At 47.9% G+C, this 15,068-nt stretch overlaps 2 protein-coding genes across 2 annotated transcripts in view; one reads left to right on the top strand and one right to left on the bottom strand.

The window, feature by feature from the left end:
• Positions 1-2,632, top strand: part of NSF (N-ethylmaleimide sensitive factor, vesicle fusing ATPase) — a gene marked incomplete at both ends in the record, with an annotated part of 138,281 nt that extends 135,649 nt beyond the window's left edge. The window contains 2 exons of the mRNA XM_079726222.1: positions 1,968-2,023; positions 2,512-2,632. Coding sequence (XP_079582348.1) covers positions 1,968-2,023; positions 2,512-2,632 — 177 coding nt within the window. The remainder of the gene's footprint in view (positions 1-1,967; positions 2,024-2,511) is intronic.
• A 6,885-nt stretch (positions 2,633-9,517) lies between these two features.
• Positions 9,518-15,068, bottom strand: part of WNT3 (Wnt family member 3) — a gene marked incomplete at its 5' end in the record, with an annotated part of 47,507 nt that continues 41,956 nt past the window's right edge. The window contains 3 exons of the mRNA XM_079725036.1: positions 9,518-9,650; positions 13,422-13,909; positions 14,515-14,780. Coding sequence (XP_079581162.1) covers positions 13,430-13,909; positions 14,515-14,780 — 746 coding nt within the window. The 3' untranslated portion in view covers positions 9,518-9,650; positions 13,422-13,429. The remainder of the gene's footprint in view (positions 9,651-13,421; positions 13,910-14,514; positions 14,781-15,068) is intronic.

Genomic DNA, 15,068 nt, shown 5'->3' with positions numbered 1-15,068 from the left:
CCTAATCTTCAGCGACTGACACTTCATAGGCCTCTGAGTTTGAACCCCTTCACATCAAATGGATTTGGTGCAGCTGAGTGAATTCTCTTTAGATCTGCCTTAAAGAGACCGAGCCTAAGTGAAGAGGCATGTAGTTTAGCAGAATATAAGTCATGTTACCTCTCTGTTCACTATACACAATTCTGTTAAAACTTGCACAGTGCTGAGGATCTGCTCTGACTGGATGTCACCTGAGGGAATAAAGTCATTTATCTAGATTACTTTTTTCCTCCCTTTCTCTTGACTTTTAATTCCATAGCTACAGGCAAGTCAGTAAGTCCTTGCTCACACATATTAAATATATTTAATGGGCAAAGACCTGCAAGTACTGACTACAGCGGAACTCCAGCCAGTTCCCTTTTTTTTTTTAAAGAACTTGACAATTGACTCATATGTAATTCTATTCCCAAAGAGGAAAAATGTTTCTCTTGTTAAATATTCACACTTTTTCTTAGTCCTTTGTAGTCTTACCTCTTAACTTTGATACATTTGAAACTTCTGTTCAGATGTTTTTCTGGGATAGAAGAGAAGAAATCTTAAAAAAAAAAAAAAAGTGGTTGGAGGGGGGAATCCAATTGCACATTTATCCACAGCTGCACTGAGCATTTGAAAGCTATTCCTGGAGGGCAGGGAGTTCCCTCTTGGGAAACAGACTCCTTGCCCTGGAACATTTTTTAAAAGTTAGGTGTGTTTCTTACAATAAAAATTTATTATGTTTCTTACAATAAAAATTCATCTTAAGGAATTAAATTTTTATAAATTTGTTTCACTTATTTTTGGCTGCATTGGGTTTTCGTTGCTGCACACGGGGTTTCTCTAGTTGTGGCGAGTGGGGGCTACTCTTCGTTGCAGTGCGCGGGCTTCTCATTGCGGTGGCTTCTCTTGTTGTGGAGCACGGGCTCTAGGCGCGCAGGCTTCAGTAGTTGTGGCACGCGGGCTTGGTAGTTGTGGCACGTGGGCTCTAGAGCGCAGGCTTAGTATTTGTGGTGCACGGGCTTCGTTGCTCCGCAGCATGTGGGATCTTCCCAGACCAGGGCTCGAACCCATGTTCCCTGCATTGGCAGGCGGATTCTTAACCACTGCGCCACCAGGGAAGCCCCATTAAAGATGTTTCTAATGATCATTTTTAGATTACTTCACATCTCTGGTGGACCAATGAGAATAAAATATAGTTAAACAAATTAGTAGAAATATGAATATGAAATGAAAATGAGTAGGGATAATTAATAATAACCTGAACCTACAACCTGAGCCAGAACTAACTCCCCCATCTTTTTTTTAGACTCACAATGCAGTTCTCAGTCACAAGAGACCCGGATTATCCAGAGAGCATGTCAGAGGAATCAGCCCCACAGTTCTTTTTTTTTTTTTTTTTTTTAGTTTCAGCACAATTTTTTTCATTAATTGCAAAGAAGAAACTATGCAAGAGAGACCAAGGCTAAGAAAAGCTCAAGTGTCCATTATATAGAGTTAATAAGCTATTTTTTAGTTGCTTAATCAACACCAATTGGTTTCTTCAGTTTTGGTCTCACTTTGATGCCTTTGATGAACCCTATGAATTGGATGCCATGTGCACCCCCATGAATGGGTAGCCCCGGTCTCACACTTGGTGCCTCTCAGTGCTGCCTCCTTACCCGGTGCTAGCTAAGGGAGTGCTCAACTGAGGTGCCTGTGGATGACCAGCTGGGTCATTCGCAACCTCGTGCATGGCGATTCTCTATGCTGGGAAATCCCATTCACTTTCCTTGAGTGACACAGTCTGCTTTGCTGTGTATCAGAATACTGGTCAAGGAGCAGGTAACACATTTCTGTGACTCAGCAAAGCACTAAGGAAGTATAAACCCGATCATTTTCTTGGCATGAAGTAAGGGCATCATGACTAGAAGGCGCCACTAACCCGTCGTCTTTATTTCTTCTGATGTGTTTAGATGGATCCTGAATACCGTGTGAGAAAATTCTTGGCCCTCTTGAGAGAAGAAGGAGCGTAAGTACATGCGACACTTAAGACGGCCGGCCAAACCTCCCACTCTTCTAACCCCATGTGCCTATTCTAAGGGTTGCTGTACAGTGCATGTGGATTTGAATTCTCAACCTCTCCTGGACAACTTTGTTTCCATTTATTAGAATTCTTGGCTGTGTTGTAGGTCTAGGAGACCAAGCAAGGAAATGGGTTGTACTTTTGGTTTGCTCTCCCTGTCCTGCTTTGCAAAACTTCCTTGTCACAAGGCAGGAACAAGCTCGATGGTACATATTTATTGGAACCTGCTTTTAAATTGCATGGAGCATAACCATTTTCTTTTGTGAAATGCTCATCTAATAGCAACTACATAGTGGAAAATGTAGAAAAACCACTCAGAAGCTTTTAGTGTGGTTTTGTGATGAACGGCTTTTTGCAGACCGTCATCTGTTTTTTGTGTTTTGGATATTTCTTTTTCAGTAGCCCCCTCGACTTTGAAAATGAACTATTTTCAGATACAAAGTGACCAAGGAAAGTGACCAAGGTGAAGGTGGCCTGGGATCTTCACTCGACTTACTCAAGATACTGGACAAAGTGAAATGTTCCCTACCTTCAACACGTGCTCGCTCTGCATGACTAGTGCAGTGAAACTCCCTTCCTTGTGCTTATTGAGATCTTCAGTTTTGTGGAAGGTATAAACTTGCTTTAGAATGCTGTGCTCACCCTTCCGTGCAAGCCGATTCCTTCTTGCTCAGTCTTTAAACGTGGGAAACATACTGTGCTTGTGAACACTACACATTCTAAGCTCCCTACCACCACCGTCAGCCAAAAACTCTCAATAAACGCAACGATGTTGCAAAACAGCAGTTCGCAGAGTAGAAGGAAGACTTTCTACATGTAAACCAGGAGCAGTGAATAGAGGTATGGGTTCAAAGGGATTATTTTGTAACTTCCTTGTGCTAACACTAAAGGTAATTGGATATATGGTTAAAGGTTCTCCCGGAAGCCCGGTCATCTTTGCCTAAAGAAACAGGGCTTTGAATTTCTAAGATGCGGTTCTCAGTCATTTTCAGAGATGTTTCCAAGTTGCAGTCAGTAGATCTTTCTTAACAGAAAGTCAGATTATTATCATGTTGGCTGTGACGCCCCCTTAATATAAGTAATTTGCTCTGTGGCAAGAGATATGCTAATCATTACCACTTGGTAGATGTTGTTAACAGCTTGTGAGAGATGTGTATGGAAAAAGCACACACCCCTAAACAGAAAGGTGTCATGAAAGTAACTTACAACCCTCTCAGCACTCATTAGTGTCCAACTCTAAATGGGTCAATCCCTTAGTTTAATATTAAAGGCTTATTTAGTATCACCACTTTTCCTTTTTCCTTAGCTTAATGACCGACTTAGAATGTATCCTTCCTTTAAATTATCTGTACTACCTAGCATCTAAATAAAACACTATTTCCAGAAAAAATAAACCACTTTCTAGTCCTCTCCCCTCAGTCCTTTAACATCCATTCCAATACACTGAAGACATTTCCTTTCCCCACTACGCACTTCCTCCGAAGAGAAGGAGAACGGTAGTGTAAGCCGAGTTTGAAGAAATTTAATCAGGTCGTCATGTTTGGTGAGGAGACTCGTGGAACATGCCACTGTCTCCCCGTTGCTGCTTAAACTTCTAGGACAAGCGATCAGGAGCCACCTGAAGGTACCTAACGCCACCTGTAAGAATTGTCACGCGTAAGGTACTTGGGTGTAGCTATGTCATCTGTCCCCGTGGTAGAAGGTAAATTATCTCCAGATCTTGCTCTCTGTATATTTTTGGTAGACTTGTATGTCATATCTACTTTCTTTGGGGTTTTCATCCCTAGCTTATTTTGTGGCTGTTTTGGTTTTTTTTTTTTTTTAGGTGGATTGTATTGTGAAATTCTGTGATTGCTGGTGGCCAGTATCCTGGATTCCCTTCTCTGTCTTAGATCTTGCTTCTTTTTTCTCTTCCCATGAAAGCAGCACCCATTGTATTAACTTATGTGTCTTATTAAATAAGGTTAATGTCTTTGTGTTTTGTCCAAAACTATATTGAAAAAATATAAATATTATATTGTTTAATGCAAATGAAGGAATGCAATAAAGAGTACATATACTTGAAAACATTCTGTAGACCAATATTTTGTACAAAACAACATACATAACTGATATGAGTGTATGAAGAAAGGGATCAGAAAAGCCCCTCCTGTTTTAACTAGTGTAAGGAGATGGGTGATTTTTATTTTAAAATCTCTGATTTTAATCATTCAGAAAATATAGTTAATTTAAAGGAAATACAGATCAATAGCATATTTTTTAAAGTTAGTGCGCAGCAAGAATCTTTATACCTCTTCTACTTATTTCCCTTTACTAAAAAACTGAAGTGTACCAAAGCCATAAGCGGGTTAGTAATAAACCGGAAGGGAAAATTGTTTCTCAAGTAGAATTACTCCTTCCTATGACACGTACAAGCCAAGGGACTCAAACACTCTCAGTGAGATTTCTTCACGTGATTCGTTTTGGTATCCTTCATCCATTTTGCATGTTTCTGAGCTATCAGATCTTTTAGCCTAAACCCTGATCCTTAGAGGTGGCTCGGGTTAGGACTAAAAGCCACCCAGAAAATCAGCAAGGCTTGTGGGGAGAGGTCAACCTCAGGGCTCCTCCAACAGCAGGGTCAGCTCCCCAGGAGCTGTCCACACCCTCCTGGGAGGAGGACCCTGAGGTCACCTGGTCCCTGCGTAGCCTTGAGAAGGTAGTCTTAAAGCCACCCTGGAATTCTTCAAAGCTGTTGCTGGGCAGAGAGCGTTCGAGATTACAGCACGGCCTGGTGATAAAGCAAAGGAGACTCCACTATCTGCTGCCTTAGATTTCTTCTTCTATGGATGAACTGTTAACAGGCTACTTTTTTTATCAGAAGATGTAATTAAAACCTCAGAAAAGGAGGTTCTTTTATCCTTTCTAAAGTTGTACAACTTCCCTGAAACACCTTTTTTTTTTTTAATGTAACACAGAAAACCTGGATAATGATGGTTAAACCTGAAATTTGTTTTAAGGCTTTTTCATATCCTAAAAATTACAGTGAACAGCCTCCCTAAGTTTCAGCAACAAGTCTTGAAGTAGATTTAAGTGTGTATAGTAATCAAATCCTGGTACACAGACTTGCTGAAGCACTGAGTCAGCTATAAACAACCGACCCAGCCCAAACACAGAAGGTAAAAGCAAGATTTCATTTTCCTTGCCCGGCAACTTGATCCATAAGCCTCTTCAAAGAAGTGACTGGGAAAGGTGTGTTCGAGAGTTCAAAAAAGCATGTAGATTTCAGAAGTTATTGCAAAATGATCCAAAGTTTCTCTTCAGCTGGCAAGCAGTGCCGAGACTGGGTCCTGGAGCTGGGCCCACAGAGGGCGTGTGCTGTGTGGACACCGTGACATTAAGATGCAGGAGATGGCGCCTGCGATCGGCAAGAATCCCAAGGAGCGGAGACAGTTTGCAAGGGGGACTCGGGTTTGAAATTTTCCCAGCGTACAGTCTCCACACAGCTGACTCTGTCACTCCATTTTGGGAGTATAAGATTAATGGTAAGATCATTTTTTGCCTCCTAGAAAGTCCTCTGTTGAGCTAGGAGAAATGATGACACTATAGCAGCCATCATTTTGCTGAAGCAACTTCACTTGTGTGTGCATGTAGGTGAGCCATGCACATTAGCACACGTCCACATCCCCAGGGCCCGTGTGGATACACCGTTGGCTCGTTGGACACCACCATGTGACGCACCTAGAATAATCTCACCAGCATCGTTCCCCAGCCTTGCTGCTTCCTTCTGCCCTTATTTGTACCTCATCCCCTCATCCCTGAACTCTCTCACACACTTCCCTTCCCTTCTTTCTTCATAAAATAATACTGCTTTGAAAGACAATAATGATTCCCATTATATTATCTCTTTTCTTTCTTTTGGATTTTTTTTGGGGGGCGGACCTTCCTTTTGTTTTTAGATGTTTAATAGTATTCATGCTTATGGAGAAACTAAATGTTCAAGCACTGCTATAAACAGTATTCTCTTAAATCATAGAATATAATTAATCATAGAACGGATTACCAATGGCCTTGGTGAGTGTGACCAGGGGCCATTTAAATATTTGGCTTTTTTTTTTTTTTTTTTTTTTTGCGGTACGCGGGCCTCTCACTGCTGTGGCCTCTCCCGTTGCGGAGCACAGGCTCCGGACGCGCAGGCTCAGTGGCCATGGCTCATGGGTCCAGCCGCTCCGCGGCATGTGGGATCTTCCCAGACTGGGGCATGAACGCGTGTCCCCTGCATCGGCAGGCGGACTCTCAACCACTGTGCCACCAGGGAAGCCTGGCAATTTTATAGGTTAAAAAAAAAGTGCCCAAAATACTGGGGTAGATGAGTATTAGCTTCATGTAAAAGTGAAATACAAAGGTGAGCAGCTCCATGAGACGGGGAGATCTGTATCCTTTCCACGTCTGATTCATTGCACAGCCGAAACCACCGTTTTTGTGATTTAAGCTTTTCAGGTACTAAATAAAGACATGTCATGGGGAAAAGAAAGTTCATGAACTTCTAGTAGCCATCCCTAATCTAAGGTTAGAGCACAGGCAGCCCATCTCCACTGCACAAGGCAGACCCATTTTTCTGTTGTTTTTTTCTGTGAAGTGAGATGAATTTACTTACTCCTACTAAAGGTAAATCAGGAGAAAGAAAAAGGAAGAGAAAACATTTTTGCTGTGCCAAATAAACCGAAGGTGACATTTTATGGGTAGGTCTGAAGACCAAAGGATTGTCTGTGGTCATAAAACTGAGTTACAGCATCTCATTGATGAAAAGGCGTTACCTATTAGCTTCCGGTGAGTCCTTTAGGAGCCTCAGTCCAAGGAGAGAATGGCCTTCCCAAGAGCATGCCCACTAGTGGGTCTGTTCTGCCCAAGCAGATCTAAACCTTCAAACGACACCTGTTCCAGAGCCCAGGGCACACCATTTCTTCTTTCCCACCAGCCTACCCTTTCCGAAGCTTAGCTCTCAAGTGGAACTAGCAGGGGAGAGCCATGTCCACTCAAGTTTCATTTTCAGTAAAGCAAATCCTATTTTCCCAATAAATGGAGTTGAAAACATGGGTTAGAAAGGGATTAAGTCGGTGGCCAACCCCATGGTCTGTGGGCCTCGAGCCGTATCTGTGTTTGTGACATTAATTTGTGCATTGGAAGTGCTGGGGTCTATGAGATGAATTACTGCCCAAATTGCTGACTTCTAAAACTGGAAATTCTTTGTTAGAAGCTGATTTAGAACAAAGTAAGCCTGTAAGAAGGTCCTTTAGTAGATCAGACCTACTGTCCATGACGTCTCAGATGATCTTGCTTAGAAAACAAAGGAAATTACCTTAATTTGGGCCACTAATTTCAGAGTGAAAGTGGAGGCGACCACATTCAGAATCTCATATTCTTGACCTCCTAAGCATTAATCTGGAAACTCCACACATTGTACAATGTATCCGTTTTAAGTTTGTTTACCTTCTCTTTAATGACTTAACAGAAAAAAACTGCATGATGAAATATATTTTCTCCAAATATATATATATTTATATAATATATAATCTTAGTTAACTCAAAGGTATATACATTGTATAATAAATAATATTTATAAAAAGAGACTTTTTGAATATAAAATCAAAAAGGTCAACAACTTCTACAACTTTTTACAAAACTTTGGATACAGCAGGTTGGTAGGAAATTTCTGTTGGATACTATTACCTGACTATGGCGAGAATAATTACAATGCACTCAATGTACTATTATTAAATAATTACTTGTCAGCTACTTGAATACGCCCCAGAAACATGACTTTATCACTTTTAATATAGAATACATAGATATGAAAAGACTGTTTTGAAAATTTGTATCCATTCTGCTGAAAGAATTCTCACATAAAGCAAGCATTATCTGGTTGACATGATTTAAAACTTCAGTCTGAGATGGGGAGGGGCATTTCAGACTCTCTAGAGGGGATGGGATGTGTATCTTTTTAGCAGGGCTCACTGCCAGCAGATTCAAGAGTGCAGGCACGGCTTCTAGACAGTCGTCTTGGCGAACCTGCCTGAGCACATAGGAAGATGGCCTGACCTGGTACCTTAGGTCAGTGTTAGGCAAAGAGAGAAGGGGGAAGAGGAAGAAATCACTGTGTCCTGTACTGTGCCCCGCTGCATCTCTTCTTTCTGACTCTAAGGCAGAGCTGTTGCACTGACTCGTATCATCAGACCCGTTTGCCGCCACTGTGCTCGCTTCCTCTAGGACACTCCAGAGGACCCATGCGGATCAAGGAGAACTCAGCTGTGAGACGCTTTACCCAAGGGAGCAAGTGACGGCTTGCCCCCGTTCGAACACCTAATGCTGATCCTTGGCGTCTGCACGGATTGATGCTGTCAGCATACAGGTGAGGCCGGAAGGCCTGTGTGAAGGAACTCTGCATTTCTGTTTCCTCACGCAGGCCAACGAAAGACAAGGGTGCAGGACGACGTGTCCTTATAGGAGAGGAAACGAAGGAATCCTCGGTATCCTCCCCATCTACTAGCCACAACATTGGAACTTCAGGAATATATTGCTACCTTCCCTCTGACCCTTTGTCTAATGTATACTAAGGTGACCTACAGTCCAACTGCTCGACCTGGAGTTTGTTTCTATGGAGAATCTGCAGGTGAGCAGGGCTGGGAGGGACAGAATGGCCCCTTTAAAGATACCACTTTCTTCAGGAAGCCATTGGAGCTAGAGGAGGCTTGCCCCACACACATAACCTATTTACAACGTTCACTACAGAAAAAAAAAAAAAAAAAAAAAGTACTGCGTTAATGGTGGAAACTGCAGAATGGTAGAAAAAGATTTTTGAGATCTGACTGCAGTTCCCAAGAGCCTCTCGTGCAGAACAGGGTTACAGAGAAAATGGGACTGAGAAGAACATACCGCTGCTCTTCAAACAGCTTTACCAGGCCGCCTGGAACTCCCGGTTCTTCAAACTCAAAACCTGACTCTAACGATTGCCTTGGGCCTCCCTACCACTTGATCCCAGCTAAACCTATGGCTTTTATCAGAATGTGAAAGTCTATCAGATTTGAATGGGAGTAGACAGAGAAAAGGAGACTGCAGGGCTTTGTCCTACTTCCTAACTCTCACCTCGCAGGCATCTTGGAATGTCACCAGAAGAAGCAGCTGGGAAACAGAATCTTGCCCACGTTGATGTCTTTACCACCAGGCAGAGCGCTCACATGAGCCCAGCCTGTTCTGTTGGAGTAGAAGTGGTTTTCTGTGGGGGTTTTTTTTTCCATTTTTATTTTCTTTAACATGTGCAAAGATAAGCCTTGGGTCTGTTCCTATCAGACCCTAGAGAACTAAAAAGAAAGCCCCTTCTTTAAAAACCACACACCATCCAGAGTAGGGTGAGAAACTTAAGATGAGAGAGAAGGGAGCGGGCTGGTTGGATCCAGGTAATTTACCACACGTGCATCTGGCAACAGTCCGGATTCCTTGCTGTCTGATGCTGAGGGCTGAGCCCGGCTCTGGGTCCCGCTTCCCATAGGACTTCGGTGAATCTGCCCAGCCACACACTTCACCCGTTCCCAGTGCCCTTTGGAAAGTAAAGAGGAAGAATTAGGAACATGATTATTTTCCCAGAGAGACCACCCACAGGGTGCAAAGCTCAGAGGCTGCTGATCGGGTATCTCAACAGGAGACTCCAGTGGCTGTTCCACGCTCCCTCCGCTACCTGGGGTCTACCTCTGAGGAAGGGCGTGTGAGCTACAGAACAGTAGAGCTTCAGCGTCTACACGCTGGGATCCACATCCTACCTCTCCACCCTCTAGCTGGGGCTTGGGCAACAGGAGGCCCAGTAGCAGGTAACTAGACTGATATAGGAACCTGTCGCAAGCACAGAGACTGGGAGAAACCGTGCAGATCTAGGGCCCGATTCCCAACTTCGTAGACTCCTGTACACTGTGTTTCTGTATCAAGCTGTCCAAACAGAAGAAAGTCTATTGCATTATGAATAATTCCTTCTCATAGGAGCACCGATGTGTACATTTTCTTCATTTGTATTTGTATTTACATGTCACAAAGGATTTAAGCCCAAAGGGCTCTGACGGGTGTTCCCAATCGACCCCCAACTCCTTGGCCAGTAGACTTTTTTTTTTTTTTTTTTTTTTTTTTTGCGGTATGCGGGCCTCTCACTGTTGTGGCCACTCCCGTTGCAGAGCACAGGCTCCGGACGCGCAGGCTCAGCGGCCATGGCTCACGGGCCCAGCTGCTCCGCGGCATGTGGGATCTTCCCAGACCGGGGCACGAACCCGTATCCCCTGCATCGGCAGGCGGACTCTCAACCACTGCGCCACCAGGGAAGCCCGGCCAGTAGACTTTTACAAGGAGAGAAACAGACTCAGCAAGATTAAAAGGACACGTCCAAAGTCTCGCAGCAAGTTAGTGACAGACCCAGGACTTGGGGTCAGCCAGGCCACCTGACTCTCAGGCAGAGCCCTTTCCAGCTTACTGTGCTCACAGAATCTGAGTAACAAGGAATAAACCTGGAACTCCTAAGGTAGGAAATCAGTGGTTAGCCTGAGACGCTGGACAAAATCTACAAGCAATGGGAAGAGGTTTCCCCACAAGGGAGGCCCAGGACTCTGGCCTTCCTGTGGCATAAAGCATCTTGACTGGGGCTCCTCCCCGAGCGTGTGGAGGGCACACGTCCTGCTCTGGGGCGCTCTTCTCTCTCCCACCTGCACTGGAGACAGTGCAGCCAAGAGAAAGGCTGCAGGCTCTGTTCCCTGAAGTCCCTGCCAGCCTGTCTCGAAAGTTCTCATCTTGCCTGCAGAGTGTCGGTGTGGATGAAAGGACAGGAAAGGTAACTGGTCTCAGCCTGTGGCTCCAGACCAGCAGCAGGCCTGGGGGAAAGTCGCCCTTGGAGGTCAGCTCCACTCAGCCTTGGAATCTTTTGCTGCTTCCTTGGACCCTGTGCCAGGGCTGTTTGTGTGGATGACCTCTAGTCCACAGGTGAGGGAACTGGGGCTTAGAGAGGCAAAGCAACTTGCCCCAAATCACTCACCAAACTGAGTGTTTGTCAGAAAGGCACCACATTGGGGGACAATTCTCCACTTGTCCCAGAGCAAGGACTCCAGAGTATCCATATATGAGGGCCCAGGGGGCCACCATCTACCTGGGTGTGGCATGTTGAAACCACATCCATGTAGTACTTTCCATAAGACTGGGGGCAATGCCATTCTGTTTCAGAAACAGGGAACAGAAGGCTGATGGAGAGTGTTGACTCTTACGATCAGTATCAGATCGCAGGCAGGGGATTTTTATGGACACTGAGGGCAAACCCAGCACCTCCTTCCCACTTGGCAGATGGCTTCTCTCGGCTGCTCACTGAGGGGAGGGGAGGGGAGGGGAGGTGCTGGAACAGAGCCGTGACACCCTGGAGCCCCCTAGAGCCACTGCCGGGGCCTGGGCTGCTGCTGCCGTGGCCTCTGCAGGACCCACATATGGGGCCTTTCTGGAGGCAGAGCCCTGGGCTCAGTGTCCTTATCTGTGCAATGGGCAGGCCAGACAAACGGCCCCCTGTACCCCCTCCAGGGCTAGTGTTCTGAAACTCCGATTTTCCCCCAGCCTCCTCTCAGAATGGCCAGAGCCGTGTCCTGCTTGACAGCGGGGACACTGTTGCCTCTGGCCAGAGTGGACATCAGAGGAAGGAAGCACTGCAGGTTTCAAACATTCCTTCCACCTGACAAGCCACAGGGAGCCTGGGCGTTCTCTCTTATTCACTGACTTCTCTTCCATCGTTTTGAAAAGCAGTAAATGAAACTGCCCAAGTGATGACACCGTTTCCTTGCACGATGACTGCCCTCATGTCCTGGCTCTCGTGGCATTTATCACTTTCTATTAGCACCCTATTCAGACGAGCGTTCACACCTGCTGGCCTGCTTGAACCGCAGGAGAATTCTGCTAGGCCCACATCATCACCACTGCCGTACAGACGAGGACACTGGGCTTCCAGCCGGGAAGTGGTGGAGGGAAAACCGCCTCTGTCCTCTTTCCGCTCCCCACACTGCTCTTATTCAGACACCAAGAAAAGTGGTGCCTCCTGCTGTCTTCCCAGACTCTGGCCCTGCCAGGACGGAACATGAGCTACACAGAGGGGCTTCCCAGACTGGCTGAGCCACCCCTCCAGCAGAGCTCTCCCCAGCACGTGAGGTCCCTCCATGTCCCCCAGTCCCGCCCTGTGTGGGACCGCATCGCCCAGTGGGGTGCCCCCGCTGACACAGCCCCAGGCAGCGATGACCCAGGCAGGGGAGGCCTTCACAACAGACAAGCACTGTCTCCAGTGTCCTTCACTTTGTTCCTCACAGCACCTCGGGGGAGGATGACAGATGAGGAGATGGTCTTGCTTGGGTCACACGGTGGGCGAGTGGTGGAAGCTAGACCAGGGCTCGGACCCCTGTAGCTTAGGCCCCTTCTCAGGGCAGAGAAAAGGAAGAAACCCTCCCTTGGGCCTCAGAGACCCTCCAAGATCAGGACCACCACATGCCAATCTTGACCTGTCCTGGGGACCTATGGACCCGAGGGCCGGGCAACAGTGTCTCCCACGCAGGCCACCTCTGGGAAGCTTGGGAGCCTCATCCACCAGCCTTTGATCCCGATTACTCACCGCCATCACTCTGAGCTTGACTCCGTCCTCCTCCCCATCACCGTCCATAAACGCGGTGAGAGTGTGCCCCGCTCCACCCAAGCCTCAGATCTGCGGGGATATGGGCTTATACACCGCTTCCTCCCACCCACCTCCTTGAGGGTGGTAGGAGTTGACACTTGCACAAAAACCTGCCCTCTAAGTTCAAGGTGGATGCAAAACAACTCTGCCTCAGGTGTACAAGAGACTTTTTGGCCTGCTATTTCAAGTATTTTAACCCTCTCACTTTACAGAAAGAAACCTGAGGCCCAAAGAAGTGAAAGAACAGGAAGTTAGGAGCACAGTCAAGACCAGAAGTCAGGCGTCCCAGCCTCCAACCCCACAGTCCCTCCTCTGGCTCCACAGATGTTCAATAATGATAGCTAGTGGCTGTGCGAAAACTGGACGTGGCTCCTAATTTACTTACTAACTTGTACACAAATTTAATCAACTGCAGCCTCGTGTGCGCACACTTGGTTATTATCTGTGCTTTGCGTAATCCACTGAGACACTGCCCAAGGACCGTTCCCACTGAAGCTTGGGAAATCCTGGCTTCCTACCTTGGCTTTGGAAACGTGTCCTGGACCGCTCAGAAACGGAACAGGGTTGCCAAGAAGAGGAGACAGGCAAACCCAGTGCCCTGCGCCAAGGCACCCCAGCCTCCCCACTGGGCCACCCTACCTGGCTCCCTACTTGCAGGTGTGCACATCGTAGATGCGGATACACTCCTGGCAGCTCACGTAGCAGCACCAGTGGAAGATGCAGTGGCATTTCTCCTTCCGCTTCTCCGTCCTTGTGTTGTGGCCGCGGCCGCAGCAGAGCAGGTCGCAGCCATCGATGCCGTGGGAGGTGACATTGCAAGTCCGGTCCCTGGTGCCGAAGGAGCCCGTCTCGGGGTTGGGCTCGCAAAAGTTGGGGGAGTTCTCGTAGTAGACCAGGTCCCTCTCAGTGGGCGGCTTGAAGAGCGCGTACTTGGCGCGGAGGGTCTCCACCCAGCCACGGGACTCCCGGTGCTTCTCCACCACCATCTCCGAGGCGCTGTCGTACTTGTCCTTGAGGAAGTCCCCGATGGCGCGGAAGTCGGGCTGGGCCCACCAGCAGGTCTTGACCTCGCAGCTGCCCGACAGCCCGTGGCACTTGCACTTGAGGTGCATGTGGTCCAGGATGGTCTGGGAAGAGTACGAGTAGCAGGTGGTCCCCAGACTGACCCCACCTGGGAGCACACCCAGGCCCTCCCACTCTTCCCCACCCCCACCCCCCATCGCTGAAGCCTTCTCTATTCCTACACTACAGCCAGGGTGAGAACTGACTGGGGACTGAGGCTCAGACCTAAAGAATGATGACCTTGTGTCCCTCCCCTTCACACCCCAAGCACGGGCAGAAATCACATCCACTTCTCAAAGCCCTAGGAAATAAGGACTGTTATTCCCGTGTAACAGGGAAACTGGCTGGGAGCTTAAGTGACTAGCCCTCGGTCAAGCAACCATAAGAAAGGATGGAGCCTGAATTCAAAGCCAGGTCCATGGGTCTCACAGCCCTACACAGGCAGCTGAAGTGCACCGGAAGGGCTGGCTGGTACCTGCGCTCGCGGGCTGCCGCATCCCCAGGGTGGGGCGGGGATGGGGACCGGGGGCAGTCCGAGGAGAAAGGAGGGGTAAAGAGGAGAGCAGGGAGCCGGGAATGCACAAGGGCCACAGGGAGGGGCAGGGAGGGGCGGGGACAGGTCCGGGAGGGGGTCTTGGGCTGGGCTGGGGTGAGGGCGGCCAGGGCTCACCGTGCGGCCAGCCTCGTTGTTGTGCTTGTTCATGGCCGAGCGCGCGTCCGGCCTGTTCTCACGTGCGTCCGCGAACTCCCGGGACACGAGCACCCCGAAGTCGGCGTCCTCGCTGCAGCCGCCCCACTTCCAGCCCTCGCCGGGCGGCCCTTTATGATGCGAGTCGCAGCCACAGATGGTGGAGGTGCCTTCGGCACAGGAGCGTGTGACGGCGAACGCCACGCCGGCTGAGGCGATGGCGTGCACGAAGGCCGATTCGCGGGTGGCTGTGGGGAAGGCATCGGGAGGCACTGCTCAGGCCGGGCCCTGGGACGCGGCTGCCCTGCCTCGACTTCCCCAGCTGCGAAAAGGGGCCCTGCAGCCCCAAGGGAGAAGAAGTGCCTTTTCCTCTTTGGTTGGCCTAGCCCCTAGTGGGTATCCCCAGTTTACAGATGAACAAACTGAGGCCCAGAGCTGCTAACTGATTAACCCAGGGCTTTAACAGCTGGCAGAGTGGAGCCTGTTAGAAACAGGGGTGGAAAGACAACTCTGGCAGGTTGCTGAAGAGATAAGGT

Source organism: Hyperoodon ampullatus, assembly GCF_949752795.1.
Source record: "Hyperoodon ampullatus genome assembly, chromosome: 19".
In the NCBI taxonomy this organism is placed as follows: Eukaryota; Metazoa; Chordata; class Mammalia; order Artiodactyla; family Ziphiidae; genus Hyperoodon; species Hyperoodon ampullatus.
Note: the sequence above shows the minus strand (reverse complement) of the source record. Positions and strands in the feature narration are given on the sequence as shown.